This window comes from Petromyzon marinus, chromosome 30 (genome assembly GCF_048934315.1).
Source record: "Petromyzon marinus isolate PM22_M1 ecotype Great Lakes invasive population chromosome 30, UKy_Petmar_22M1.pri1.0, whole genome shotgun sequence".
Taxonomy (NCBI): domain Eukaryota; kingdom Metazoa; phylum Chordata; class Hyperoartia; order Petromyzontiformes; family Petromyzontidae; genus Petromyzon; species Petromyzon marinus.
Window position 1 is genome coordinate 4,574,915 of NC_133696.1, and position 14,991 is coordinate 4,589,905.

Below are 14,991 nucleotides of genomic sequence, written 5' to 3' on the forward strand. Positions count from 1 at the left end.
AGTTGACGGTGTTAATGTTCTCGCTCTGTACGTCCATCAGCCTGTTCTGTTTGTAAAACGGGGGTCACAATAACGTTTGTAAATATTACTTAACATAAAGAAGCTTTCGTATAAAGTTTGCGTTGTTATTAGGGACTATTGAAAACTGAATTTCATTGTTTTATTTTATTCTCATTCTACGTGACTTTACCGAAAGAACCAAAGAATATTGAAAACTGGTTATACTGATCAAAGAGTTTGCTCAAAAACTTGTACATACCAAACAAGAGCAATGCGTTGTGCTCTGCGTTTTACTTCTATAAGACAAAAGCATGTTGGAGAAGCAACACGCTGTCCCAATCGTACGCGTCATTTTTCTTCCTTAAATCGATCAACGGACAAGCTTCACCCTTCCCAAGAAAGCAAACGCGGGCCCGGTCCTCACGTGCGAGCGGCTCGGTTCGCGCTCTGGCTGGACGTTGAGATCAAACGGCGATCGCGCGCAGAGAAGTTTTCCACCAGCTGGCTCCCCGTGCGCCCACGTATCCCGACGGGTATTTCGAACCGGGGTTCTTCCTCCGGATTTCAAACGGATTCCTCAGCCGGTTCAGCTGGAGACACTCTTAAGGCCCTCTTTCCCCTGTCGACCACCCAAATAACTCCAGACTTCTTTTTTTTTCCAGCAGTCGCTGAAAGGGGCCGCGTACTGCAACTCTATTCCCTCCGGGAACGTTGCGCCGACAGATGTAGCAGCGCGCCTCTCTGGAATTACATTTCTCGCGGTGTTTTCGTGCTCGTGCGCTCCGACCCGCAGTTTAAAAATGGACGTCTAACAATTTCTGTTATTTATAACCGGGGCCAAGGTTGTCGTTCATTTTTTTAAAGCAATTTTTGGAACGTTTTTTTTTAACAGTGCTGCTTTGTCGGTAGCAATGAAATCAAAAGGCGAAATCGATGTTATATTTATAGATGATTGGGTCCTCCAGCCAACGAGAGAGGAATTGTGTCATTTGCACTTTCCGGTTAAGTAGTTGTTCTCATTGTCATGATGTTCCAAAATCCACTTTCATTACGTACGGTTTCCGTGTAGATATGAATGCGCATGTATCTCTGCGCTTGAAACACGTGAAGCATAAAATAAGAGAAAGGCAATGGCTCTCTACACGTTCCCGGGTTGTGCCCTGTGTTGTTCGGCATGGTGCCCAGAAGACGCTCTTCGGAAGAAGCTCACAGCACGTGGAGCGGAACGTCGGACATCGTGCCGGACAATGCACGGCACGACCCGGAAACACAGCGAAAGCGCGAAATGGCGCAACCGTTAAAAGGCTATGCAACACAAATGATCAATATTTTAACCAGATATTTTTTTTTATTTCAAACATAACCCACGAGGTTTTCAAATACATTCCCATCAAAGCAAATAAGTTAAACGTATTAACAAACGTTGTTACGCGACTCTCCGCTTGCAGACTCCTCTCTCTCTCTGTGTGATGCAGCTCTGTGGGGTGATCTTGTTGAGGGGGCACCACGCAGCAGTATCCAGCAATCATTAAAATGTCGCGCCATAATCTGCCTTCGCCCATAATGTATCCTGCTATGGCTCTCACACCCATTTTTTTATATGTACCAAACATTTGTTTGACTTTCTGAAAGTTTAGAAGGGGCTCTGAGGCTTAAGCTGAGTGGAGGGGTGGGGAGACACCCCCCTCCCCCATACCCGACATACCGGGGCCCGTTAAATGTCTGCTTTATTCGAGATACCACGGAGAGCGGAGCGCAATGTCCATCCATTGGCCCAGTGTTCATCATTGTAAGGCCCGCGACCCACTGGCCGCCTCAAGCGCGGCCCCTGACAATACACAAAGAGTGAAAACACCCCCCATCATCATCATCGTCGTCGTGTTGTCAAACCCCAACGATGGCTTCAAATGTGTGGCGGCCCTCAACACTGACGACGTCTCGTCGGCGTCGAATCTTGGTTCCCTCACTCTGGATATGGGTTGAAGAACAACTCGACCAACTCACCGCCCGAGCCCATGGAGCCGCGTTGAGCTCGCGTCCGCGTGCGAATGCGAACGAGCCGGTTGCGAGTGGCGTTACTGCCACCTACCGTCTCGAGCGTTCGTCGCCTCGACACCGGACGCGCTCGGCTTCACGCCTCCGCGCGGAGTGCCTGACCAGAATAAGATGGGGGGGGGGGGGGGGGGGGGGAAGGAACCCCGTGGGGGGAGGAGGAGAGGGGTGGCGGATTATTTTGTGTTCAGGTGTCCTTGTTCGTAAAACGGATTGAGCAAAGACCCGCACGGCTGGGGCTATTAATAGGTAAGGAGTCGGGCGTCAGAGTGCAGGAAACGGCGTCAACCCTATATTCTGGGATCGGAAATATCAAAGGAACCACGGTTTTCTCCCTCGCCACCCCCCCCTCCTCGGATGTGCTCGTTTCCCCGTGAAGGGCGGACCGAGTGACGCCTCACGAGTGTTGATCCGAGACCTGCCAATTGCTGTTGCGCCGGTCATCTCGACGCCCTGTCCAGCGCCGGCTTCATGGCAGCAGCGTTCCCCGGGTGTGTAACGCGTGGCCGCTCTTCTCGCTTGTCGCTCTGCAGGGTGGCACGGTCTTTTTTTTTGGGGGGGGGGGGTGGCGAGGGGGGGCCACAGTTGTGTTAATGTCCACTGCTTGGTAATGTTTGCTGGTGGCGGTGGTGGTGGTGGTGATGATGTCGATGTCATTCATCTGTTGATGTGAAACGCCGCATGTTTGATCGAGTACGTTTTCTGTGCCGCGTCAATTTTCGCCTTTTTTTTTTAATTGGTAATTTGTCGAGAGCAATTTGAGGTAGCCTCGCTGTGGGTACGTTCTAGATCTCAAAGGGAATCGAAAATCCTAAAAAAAATGGTTGCTTTAATGAGGTGTTGCGCATATCATGTTTGATTTGTGGAAAACAACTCCGCAGGATGCAGATATCGTCCTTTGAAGATCGGCATCTCCTTAATTGAAGCAGCAGGCAAACAGGGCGTTAAGATACGTTAAGAAACGTATAGTGTGGCTTTTTAGTTACCCTTCAATAGCTACATGGTGCGTTTCAAATGTGGAATGCAATATTTATGTTGGAATGAAGGGCGGTTGAAACGTTTTGAGATCAGCGGTCTTACGCTGTTCCGTGCTCTGTTATGCGGTTGCGACCCAACTTTAAAACACGTCATTGTGAATAAGTGAGCGTTGTAGTTTATACAGATGTTTTCGAGAGAATTAAAAAGAGGACGTTTCGTACGAGAAAAATGTTTGAAAGAAAAGTTTCGGGCTCATTGTCAATCCACTGCTGGATGAATGTCACCAGACGCCAATGGGGGTTGTCTGACCATACTTCACCATGCCGCTCAGTGCTGATTGGTGAAGAGGGGGGGGGCGACTAGGATCGGTTCAAGTATCACTCGCCACTGATGTTAGCCGTGGCCAGGAATGGAACACAGCACTCTACGCAAATCACCGGTGGCACCGTTCCTCTCAAAATAGCCACCACACAATTTTGATGTGGCTCTCCCAACAACAACTTTGGCTGAACGTTGATGATTATAGTTTCGCTCGTGGTACAGAGTCAGTATGAAGTTCTAAAAAATGAGTTTAAGTCATGTGCTTAAACACTTGGGACATAAATGATCCCCATCACCAGCGAACCAGGTTTTTTTTTACTCCCATGCGGTGCAATGTAAATCCTATAGTCGTGTTATATAATGCGCCTGTACAGTTGATGGTTTCAAAATGACACATATCCAGCGGATGTTGCTCATGATTTAATATCACTTTGTGAAACGCTTTCGCGACATCTGGTGATACTCGTAGTATTTGTACAATTGGAAGGTTTTGGGCCCTAGGCTTCGGAGGGAAGACTCGGTGCCCTTGGGGCTTCCATTGTTAAACTGAATGCCATGTTTCCAAAAATCGTTAAATCAACATGTTTTCTTACTGACATTTAAAAATGCACAAAATCAATACTTACTTGAATGTCAATGCGCTAAAAACATGGGCTTTAGAAGAAAAAACATTCCGGACAGAGGAACAGATAAACTCACACTTGCTCCATTATAGTATTATGTGTGATGATGATTAGTGCTATTAATGGTGACAGTACTTTGTACATGAGGGATGAAGTGATTAATCACGCAGGCAATCCGATACATTATCGTGATTCAAAATCACCATTGCGGCAAATAGTCGCGCCTCTAGTGGCTTTTCGGGGTATTGTCTCGTAACTGCTCGGGGTGTTGTGTTGCTATTATTTTTTATTTGACCAGGTAAGACCCACTGAGCTATATAGTTATTTTTCAGAAGCGACCTTGCCACAAGTAACAGCATGTGAATGCTGTTGTGATGGCTGATGTGCGGGCCCCGACAATCATCATCACCGTGCTGTCAAACCCAATGGTTTCAAATGCGCGGCAGTCCTCACACTGATGTGTTATCGGCGAAAGTGGGCCCCCCTCTGAAAATGTGAAGAACACTGCTCTCGAAGCGCAAGAAGAGGCAACGCTGCTGTATTTGTAGGGCCATATGAGCCATGTAACTGCTTTCTGAATGTCTGATCTTCGGAATATATATTTAATCTGATACGTAAGTGGTTTATCAGTGTTTCTACAAATTTCGAATTTCATGAGACTCCTAGACCGCTCCAACCATTTTAATGTGCTATCATTTGAAAGTCAGCGATTTGTAGCTTGTGGGAATGAGCTTGAAGCTAAGGTGGAGAGATGTTAACTAACTCGCCTGGTATACAGGAGGTCGCATTTGAAAATCATACAATAGACCCGTACTGCCGGGGAGTGGTGTATGCGGGGGGCTGATATGGGCAGAACCGTTGAATCTCATCGGGCTTGACACTGCAGTGCTACAATATTCTACAAACCTTGGAGTGGTAGGGGTCGTGTGAGTTGAAGAGTTGCCAGATGAGTGGTGCATGTCTAACAAAGGTCTGGTGAGTGCCACGAGAGTGTCACGTCAACCCGCCCATACAACGGGCTGCCCACAATATTTATAGAGTGATGACAATTCTCAGCAGAGTACGCGGAGTACCGTAGAGTGATCCGCTTGCAACGCCCGTTGCGTAATGCAAGCGTTGACAGTGGAGCGTGCCATGAATAAAACTGCGCCGCCGTGTCCTTACATGCCCGCGCTTAGTTACTACCTGCTAGTCAAGACAAAATAAACAAACACAAAAAGACCTTTTAACCGCGTGAGCTCATCGGGGGCACCCAACTCGCTCGAGACTCCACAGGCCACGGAGACGCACAGCAGACGCGAGGCAGTGAGTGAGCGAGCGAGTGACGCCTCACGTTCCCCGGACTTCGCACTCAGCCAGGCTGCCTCGACTTGCCAAGCAGCGACTCATTGCAGCTGATAGAACACACACACACCGCACACACTCGGATGAGATCATTACTTTGCTGGCTACTGGCAGCAAACAGGCGTGTTGGCTCGAGGTGTCTCGATTTTGCTCGATCCTCGCTGGCTGTTTGGGAGATGATATTTTTTTTTACAGCACCTCTGAGGTTTTGAAATGTGTTTTATAGCGTCACAATCTCTTGAGTGACCGAGTGATTTTTGCGGCCCCGTCGAGATCGTTATGGAATGACAATTTGGAGAAGATACCACCCGGGTAGGCTTCCTGTCCGTCTCTGTCTGTGAAGCCGGCATGGAGAAAGGATACAGGCCTCTGGAGAGAATTCCGTGCGGTTGTTGGTCGCTGTGCACACTTGTCCGCTTTCTGCGATCGTGGTAATCGTCACACATCACCACCACTGCCATCACCAAGCACGCACAAGCAGCGCCACATGTCGTAACACACTGGTTTGTGAGGGGATAGCGTTATCTGTTACGTGCTATAGCGGTTTGTCAAAACGTGTGTTGGCAGGCGCTTAATATTAGGTCGAGGCAACACAGCGCTCCTTCTAATGTTGACATTTGAATGCCAAGCAATATATGTTTTTTTTTCTCACCAACAGACGTTTTGCTGCCTCATAGTTTGCTGCGGTTGAGATATATGGCTCTGCAGTGTGTTTTCGAGTCGTGCCGCATGTCGTTCAGCGTGGTGTCTGACGTTTCGCTCCATGTATTGGGACCTCATTCAGCAACGTACTCTTTTCACTCGTGGATCTTCTTGTGCCCTTTCATGCCCACTTCAACTCGTGTTTTATTTGTTTGCTGCTTCTGCCCCATATTGCTGTGGGGCATTGTAGCAAACGCAGTATGTCTGTCTGAAGACAGCTCCGTGGCCTGGATAACATTTAAGTACGATGAACGTGACCTTAATGGGGTAGCTAGTCCGACAACTGTGTGCAGGAAACGGTGGAAGTATTTAACGTCATTTATTTTATTATTAAAGCGGGACAGTGCAGTGGCGTGACAATTATCACGCTGGCCATGCAGTCCAGAGGTCGGAGATTAAATCAATCTGCGCAGCAGTTGAAACAATGATGCAGGATTCTGAATCCCCCCCCCACCCCACTTCACCCCCTGATCTGTCCACGCGGCGATATTCGTGGGTTTACCGCGGGTCACATACGGTGGGGTAAGAAAGGCATTTCAGGGCTGCATTTTTACCTTTTCCCCTTCCGTTGTAAAAGATAACATGAACCTCAAAGGTTTTTTTTTGTGTTAGATTGCTCAAGTACTGTATTGATGTGCCGTTAACCCACCGGCATCCGACACAGCCAATTAATAAGGTTTATCACGTAAACAATACGTGGCAATCAGTTACTACGTCAACCCACCGGTGTGTTTTTTGTGAGTAAAGCCACAACATTTACAATTTGAGTAATGACGTTTCGCTGGTAATTACATCCAGCACCATCGGGCGATTTTGCCCGATGATGCTGGATCCTAAGTATTTTAAGGCCGGAAGCAGGTCGATCTCTTCACAATTCTGGCAAAATCGCCCGATTTTACTTATTGGCTGTGTCCGTGATGGGAGGGGTTTAATGACACATTTATATTTAGGTGATATTACCCCCCCCCCCCCCAAAAAAAAAAACCCGTTTATTATCAATAATATTGGTCACAAAAGCATACGTGTCAAACGAACACAAGCCTGTCCCTTGGTTATTCCTGATTCCCGAGCTGGCAGCAGGGCTTCATGAGTGATACCGCCGTGTTCATTTGATGCTGTCGTGGCCACGCTGTGTGTCTTGTTCGTGAGTCGTCGTGCGGAACTTGGGGGTGTGCATTCATTTCACACTGACAGTATCCTGTGATTGCTCTTGTCCACATTGCATTCTCACTGGTGAACCGTCATATCTCCAAACATTATTTGACCATGCACGGTTTGAAAATTCGCCTGCAATTCTGCTGTTCTTCAGTGAGCTAATTCTGCTAACCATACACGTAATTATCTTTGCATTCTTTTGATCAACGTTTATATACATTTATCATGTGAAGGTTAATTTATTAAACATTTTAATAACCTGCTTACTATTATATACTAACATAATTTATATTGTATGAACCTACTACTCAATTCATCATTGCCCCTATTTTCTACTTGCTTTACATGTACCCCAAGTCTCCCTGGCAAGATAATGATTATGTCACTTAGCTCTCGAATGGTTAAATAATGGCATCTGCTTAACCATAATTAAAATGACACCAACCACAGCATCGCAATGTTACTCAATCTGATGCCCCACTTGTTTCAGCATTTTATTAACACGTTCCTCTGTCAGGCTCCTGCTGAATGAAGGCCTCCCCATGCCTTCATGGGGGGTTATTGAACCGTGCTTCATCACACTGTTTCACTGTTTAGTTGAAGCTATTGACGTGGGAGGGTTGGGGAAACCCAGGATCGGTTCACATATCACTCGCCACTGACGTTAGCCGTGGCTGATAATTATCAAACTCAGGTTGCAGCTTGCATAGTGCAGTCCGCGATAACCACTGCAGCGCCGCTGTCCTCCACACCTCCACTCCCCCCACCCATTTCAGCAGAACTGAACAGAGTCCAATTTGGCATTGGACCCGCGTGAGCCGCACAAAGCAAATATTAGTCTTCCGCAGTGGGCGTTCATTATTCGTGAATGCAAATAGCTTCCTTCAAGATCGCACTCTCGTCTAACTAAGTTGACCTTTGTGACAACGTTGGGTACCCCGGCGTGAACGTGGTTGTGCTGTTGGTGTGAGTGCACGCACGACGGAGAGACGTGCGTGTGTGTGTGTGGTCGTCCTCACGTCCCCCCCCCTCGCCCCCCCTTCAGCTCTTTTCAGTGCGTCTGCTACTCGGGTGAGGTGCTCTGTAATTGGTCTTGGAGGAAGCGTACTGAGATGCAAGCTTCTGACAAGTCGGGCAGCCGCTGCCTGTCAGTGCTGCCATTACATTGTGTGTATTCGTTATTTGCGTTTCAAAACTGATCAATTGGGCCATAATTTAACCGCTGTGTCGTATGGTTATATGTATATAAAATAATCAGCCACGTTCAATCCGCTGCTGGATGGAGACCGCTCCAAATCATAACCATCTCTGAATAATAATTAATTTTGTGGGAGTTGTTTGACCACATACTTCACCGTTGTGGTCGGTGAGTGTTGACGTCGGGCCAGAATGGGGGGTGGTTACCGATAATAACCGGTTCAGATATTACTCGTAATTGATGTTAGCCGTGACTACAACTAAACGTTAGAAACCCACGCTGCTGCTTTTATGGTGCAGTGCACTGACTGCTCTACCACCACTCACATCCCCTCAAACATGTTGGGTAAGGTATACCAGGTGACCAATATGTCACGAATCGGTGTTATTTTGTAAATAGAGTGCACGTTAACTCAACCTATGTACCTTTATATGACAATCCAAGGTTGTGGTTTTTCAGATAAAAAGTCAATAGTTTGTGATGGGAGAGGTCCGTGTTTCGTACAATTGTTTTTCGATCTAATTGGCAGGCTGTGTGTTTCACTGCTGTCACTGGAAAAAAAATATTAATGCGACGAATGTGGAATCTTTTGTAAATAACACAGACACCACTTTCCAACTATGTCGGGCATACCTTGGAATTGAACTCGGGTTCCTTTGTAAATAGAGTGCACATTAACTCGGGTTCGATTCCAAGATATGAGTTTCGAGTGCAGGGTGTTAATCACTGCACCACCGCTCCACCCGATAGATTTAATCAGAGGCTGTAAAGCAAGAGCCAGTCTAGATACCTGCAAGAATAACAGATTTTTTTAAAAGTATGTCTTAGAAAGCGTTTAAAATATATATTGTAATAATAACAATGCTTTCTTTTTATACAGCATCCTTCATGTAAATTTGGTTCCCGCAAAGAAAAACTTCAATTTTCGGTAACTGTTATTTTTTCATATTTGTGATAAGCCGCAGATATCCCCATCCTGCATTGGCGAATAACTTCCTATTATCCGCACACCGCCCCCCCCCCACCCGCGCAGATTAGTGGAGTAACTTGCGGATAATATCGCGATAGTCTTCTCTTAAACATCGCCGTGGATCGGAGCGGGTCTCCCGTACCGTGCACTGACTTGTACGCGCCACATCACATTTGGAATTCCCTTCCATCGCCTCGTTTTCGAAAGCTGCCATGATAACCGTGCTCGACTCGAGGCGACGCTTTAACCCTTGTCTGTTACAACTATGACCGTGCTGTTTGTTACTGGCCGTGTGACGTTCTAGGGCCTTGGGACCTGCGCAGCAGCAGCAGCAACAACTGCAGCAACAACTGTGAATCCGCATGCCACTGGGCAGGACGTCTTTCCTACTTATGCCCCTTTGCCGTTGGCTCCGTTGATCACAGGAGGCAAAGATAGAGGCGGTCGGTAATGACTCATGGGGTGATTGTAACTTCTCGCGCCGCGGGACGCTTCATTTAACTCGGAGGAGGGCGGGATAATTCCGCCACAATTTGTGAGGGGTGAGTGGAGTCGACCCCGACCACTCACTCCCCCCCACCACCACCACTCATCCCCCCCCCCACCACCACTCATCCCCCCCCCCACCACCACTCAAGCAACCTGTCACAGTCCAAAAGCTGCTTCGGCAACGCACCGATCATACATGTTGGATCTCCGACAGACGCTTTGTTTATTTGTCTCCTCCTCCCCGCCGCCCCCTTAGGCTTTCCACAGCGGCATGTCGGGTACACGTAAGCGTGTGTGTATATTTAGTTTGTCTTGGCAAGTGTGCACGCACTGTGGGCATTAAGATCGCCCCGACGGCTCTATTTCGGTTAGAGATGCGTACATAATTTAGCGGTACAAGTATGGTTATGCGTTTCCCCATCGGTCCCAGCCAGTTATGCGTGGACCTTTCTTAGCGGATTCATCATAGTAAAAAAAACAACCTTTCAAATGCCCAGCAGACAAAGCCAGACCGGTTGATTTTTGTTCAAGTGTTTTCCATGCTTCTGTCCTCCAACAGACCAATGCCCGTACACGTCAAGCATCATCGCATCATCTTCATCTGTGTTGCCCCCCACCCCCACTTTACATCCACCGCAAAGCCGTCAGGGGCCCCAACCACTCTGCACGTGACCCATGTATGGAACCCACCCTTCCCCACACTGTGCAAACCACCACTATTGATACCCTCCCCATCCTCCCACCAGCCCACACCGTGACCAATGATGATGCCCCCGCCACGTCTGCTGTGCCCTCTCCTCTCAGCAGCCCAACCGATGGAATTCTAAGAGCATAAGCCTCCGACCCAGATCTGTGCTTCAGTGTAACTTTGGCAGCTGTTGTTGCTGATGCTGCTGCATCGCGTGCTCTTTCTCGTGACCAGCTCAGATTCTTATTTTGAATATATAACCTCTTCAACTGTCGCGAACAGATAATGCAGTAGCGAGTGCAGCCGTGAAATGTAAATTTTTAGCCAACGTTTATTCCGGTCGTACTTTTCTGCTGATGGGATCACCGCCACCTGACGAATCTTCCTCGTATCCTCTGCTGTGCAGTGGTCTACGTGAAACCCTGACTTCTCTCGCCGAAGCCGGAAAATCTGTGCGGGCGCGCATGGTGAAGCCGCTGTGGATTTACGTGTTTACTTTCTTCTTCGTCTCCTTTTTGTCTTCATCTTTCTGAATGAGTCCTGCCATCTGGGTGCACTGAATGCTTCTGCAAGATCCTGCACTGGTGCAGGCCACAGTGGATCTGATTTGATTATTTTTTTTATTTCGTAATATTTTTTTTAATATCTCAGGTTTTTTTGTTTGCATATTTGTTTCCGGGGTTGCTCTTCGTTGCGATGTGGTGCCTGCACTGTGCGTCGGAGCGTGCTCCATCCCTCTTTGAGCTGGAGCTAATCAACTGGTAAGGGTTTGATGTCGGAGACACCGTGACCCCATGGAGATACCGTGACCCCATGGAGACGCTGTGACCATACTGACGTGAGATGCTCGTGCCCACCCAGTGTTCCTTCCCCCTCGTTACAGCCTCCACCTGCCCAGGATCACAGGCACTTTATTGATCGGCGACCCAGGTCACACTTGCAAAGGAGACTTTCCTGGTCTCATGCGTTATCACTGGGAAACTAAACTTCTAGCATCGGTGACGTAAAAGTTATTGGGAAAGCATTACCCGGTTTCGCTCGGGCTATCATCACAAATTCCCTTCACATTTTCCGATCTTTCGCCGCCTCTGCTTATGTAATCGCTAGATTCCATTGTGCAAAGAAGACAGTCTTCTACGTCTGCCCATCTCGTCCTATGTCTTTCTTTTTTCCGTGTCTTCCGCGTGTCGATTTCTCTTGCATCAATTTTCATGGTGACCTCTTTGCACTGTCCGTCCTTAGTGGATGTTGAGCCATTGGCGTTTCTTCCAGTTCATAATAAGACCGACAGCCTCTTGTCCCGCCCTCCCTCTCTCTGGCTTCTTTGTTGCCTACTTTCATTCGCCAGTTGATTCGTGTGATCTGGCAGAGGCGTTGCTGGTCAAATGCATCTACGTAAGCGTGGTTCAGCAGCCTCTGTGAGAGAACGTGGCACCTCCGTGAATTCCTCTGTGGTGAGCATTGCCCTCTGTTAATCACGCACAGGTCCGCGCAGTTATAATTGACAACACTACGGACTGAATTTTAGCGTAGTGTCTACATGAGACCGCATCTCAAGATGCTTTCTAAAATTGGTGAGAGTATTTACTATGCATGTACACATGTACACGCAGACACATGCATAGAGACAGAGACGATTACACGTACTACACATTGTAAAGTAATACATACGGACATGCTGACTGATATGCAATGTATCCCACTCTGCTGTGCCACAATCTGGAATGAATTACCATATAGTAGGATTATCAGAACAAATATTATCATTACTATATTGAAGTTGAGATGCAAAAAATAGCAGACTATGTTTATTTGCAGAATATAATATTTAGGTTGTGTCTCAATGGATATAGATTTAACAATTGTGTACATTTATGGTGTACACATCATTAGGATGTTATTAATGCGTGTGTATGTGTGCTTGCGGGTTCGATTCCCGCTCATGGCCAACACCAGTGACGATTATCTGAATCGGTCCTGGGCTTCCTCTGGGTCGACTCAGCCTCAAATGAGTACCTGGTGCGATGTGTAAATAAACGCCACTTGGGAGACAAATGCCGCCGAGCGTGGTGCTGGCTACCCACCCCCTCGTGTGCCATTCCGGCCTTCATAGGTGCTTGCTAACAGCACTTTACGTCTCTATGGGGATTTTTGATTGTGTGCGAAAAACAAAGCTGAAATTAGGAACAATTAAATCACAGGTATCGGAAAAAACAATTAATAAGAATGATTAAGGCTCATCCAATTCGCCGTTTGAAATAATTTAAAACCAAATTGTGCGTGTGTTCTTTTCCACCGATGTGATGATTCAGCAGACATACGCGGGCGTGTATTTTTTTTCCGATTAATTTTGCGCGCAAGGCTAAGAGGCGGGCAGCGAAGGTGCTGTTGACGGGGTGACGCTGTGCGCAGGGAGAGAGAGGGGATGATGCGGTGAGAGGTTAATCGCGCGCCGTGTCAGCTGTGACACGCTCATAAAGAGCCACGGATGACCCTTCTGTCGTGCACTGTACATGGCGCGCGGAGTCCGCTTGCGAATCAGCACGGACGGGAGGCAGAAGCGGCGGCAGCGGCAGCAGCAGCAGCAGAATCGTGCGGCTCCCACCTCCGCTGCGTGCATCGAGGGAGAGGAGGCGCGAGCGCGCGAGGAGAGACAGAGATAGACGCACGCACGCGCGCGCGCGCACTCGTAGCGTGTCAGACGGAGAGAGGAGGAAGACGAAGGGCAACCGGGCGGCCGGAGACGTTGTCGCGGCACGATGATACAAATATAACGTGTGAAGTACACACGTTCATTCCCTCTTCCCCGACGCGCGTTCCACAAAAGAATCCGCTATGAGGTATGACATTCACGCGCTCTCTCGTGTCGCGATGGTGGCTCAGGCTGCTCTGGAGGCATATTCGATGATCCCTTTTGGCCGGGCTCGGCAGGATTTGTCTGCACGTTGCGTTCCCTGCCACCGCCGCGATTAAAACCACCTTTGCCGCCGGCAAACAGATGGCATTTACGCTACGCGACGATTTATTCCGGACGCATTTGGTGGGGGCGACTTCCGCAGGGCATTTTTTGGTTGTGTGTTTCTTGCGGCGAAGTCGTCCGTGTAGTTTCGCATGTCCGTGTCGCAATGCTCTGCCTGGTATTCGCGAACACTTCCCATGTATTGCCACGACGGACAGGTGGATCTTATCCCTCCGCGGTGTTTTATTCCTGAGACTGCGGGTGACTTTGGAAGGGCGTTCTGTGGCGAGGTCGTCCGTGTAGTTTCCATTCCAGTGTTTGCGTGGCGATTACCGAGGGCTGTAGCGTATCTGGTATCCACAGTCTTCCAATTATAGTACCGCCAAAAAACGGTCACCTTGTCAAGTTGCATTGCAAGTGATGCTGCAATGATTGTTCGTCATTCGTGTCTGTGTCGGATGTGTGTGTGTGTGTTTTTTGCCGAAGGTGGGGCTTTGTTGGCCAGCTATGGTTGAGAACTGCAATTAAGCTCGCTTGATTAATTAACAATCACAGTGTTTGCATTATGAGATTATCGCATCCGGATGCATGCATTGAGTAATTCGCTTTCCTTCCGTGAGCCTCTTCCTTACACATTTTGCCACGTCACAATATGCGGTGGTTTTAGCCTTCTAGCGAACGCTTTGGGACCGTGTTGTGTACAAAGACGAGCGAATTATCATGGGGTATTTTTTTCCCTTCAAACAATCAAACATGAATAGAGCAGCGTTCCATTGTGAAATTGCCGTGCGAGACTGGAAATGGTTCCCTGATGAAAAGGGCCTGAGCCGCGCCTGAGTATGCCGATGACGCGTAATGAATTTTCATTTAGGCCGGGCAGGCAATTGTGAATCTATAATGAATGTGGAATGATATCGGTGCATCTTCAAGGCAACGCTCTGCAACGTCCTTACATGGCACACGTTTTTTTCATGGCAATGCCATTGGGCATGCTTTTTTTTTTCTACCACAGTCCAATGGGAGGCAGGGGGGGGGGGTGCCGGGAGGTGGAAAAATAAAAATGACAGTGCGCTCGCATAGCGCTGTGCGGCTTGCTCAAAATAAACAGCAGCAGCAGAAGCACCATGGTCACCAGTTCATTCGGAGGCATGCGTTTCCACACAGCGCTCTCGTTTTTTTTGCCAGAGACTGTGTGCGTCTCGCTGCATTCTCGGTGTTTCAGTTGCTCGACGTCTCGTACGGGAAGAGCGCCGCCAGAATGAAGATGAGGCCCTCTGTGTAACGGGTCGCCTCCTCCCGGTACAGCCGACGTGCACATTCGTCAGCGTGGTCTGGGGCTATATAACACGGGCTGCGTAACCGCCATGCAAATGCATCCTTCTACATGAAAAAAAAAAGTCATTTGTATTAATAGTAATAATACTCTGATTATTATTTAATACCGCGTCTCCATTGCATAAGAGATGCGCGTCGTAGTGATTTCACACCTAGGTCTAATAAACAACGTGAAAT

General features: G+C 48.2%; 1 protein-coding gene across 3 annotated transcripts in view; it reads left to right on the forward strand.

The window, feature by feature from the left end:
• The window catches only part of LOC116947493 (IQ motif and SEC7 domain-containing protein 1-like), a 220,764-nt gene that overhangs the window by 158,053 nt on the left and 47,720 nt on the right, over positions 1–14,991 (forward strand). The window contains exon 1 of one of the 3 annotated variants that reach the window (XM_032963301.2): positions 12,386–13,360. The exons of the other annotated variants lie outside the window; for them this stretch is intronic. Within the exon in view, the coding sequence (XP_032819192.2) occupies positions 13,356–13,360 (5 nt within the window). The 5' untranslated portion in view covers positions 12,386–13,355. Of the gene's footprint in view, positions 1–12,385; positions 13,361–14,991 lie in introns of those variants that run through there. 3 annotated transcript variants of the gene reach the window in all.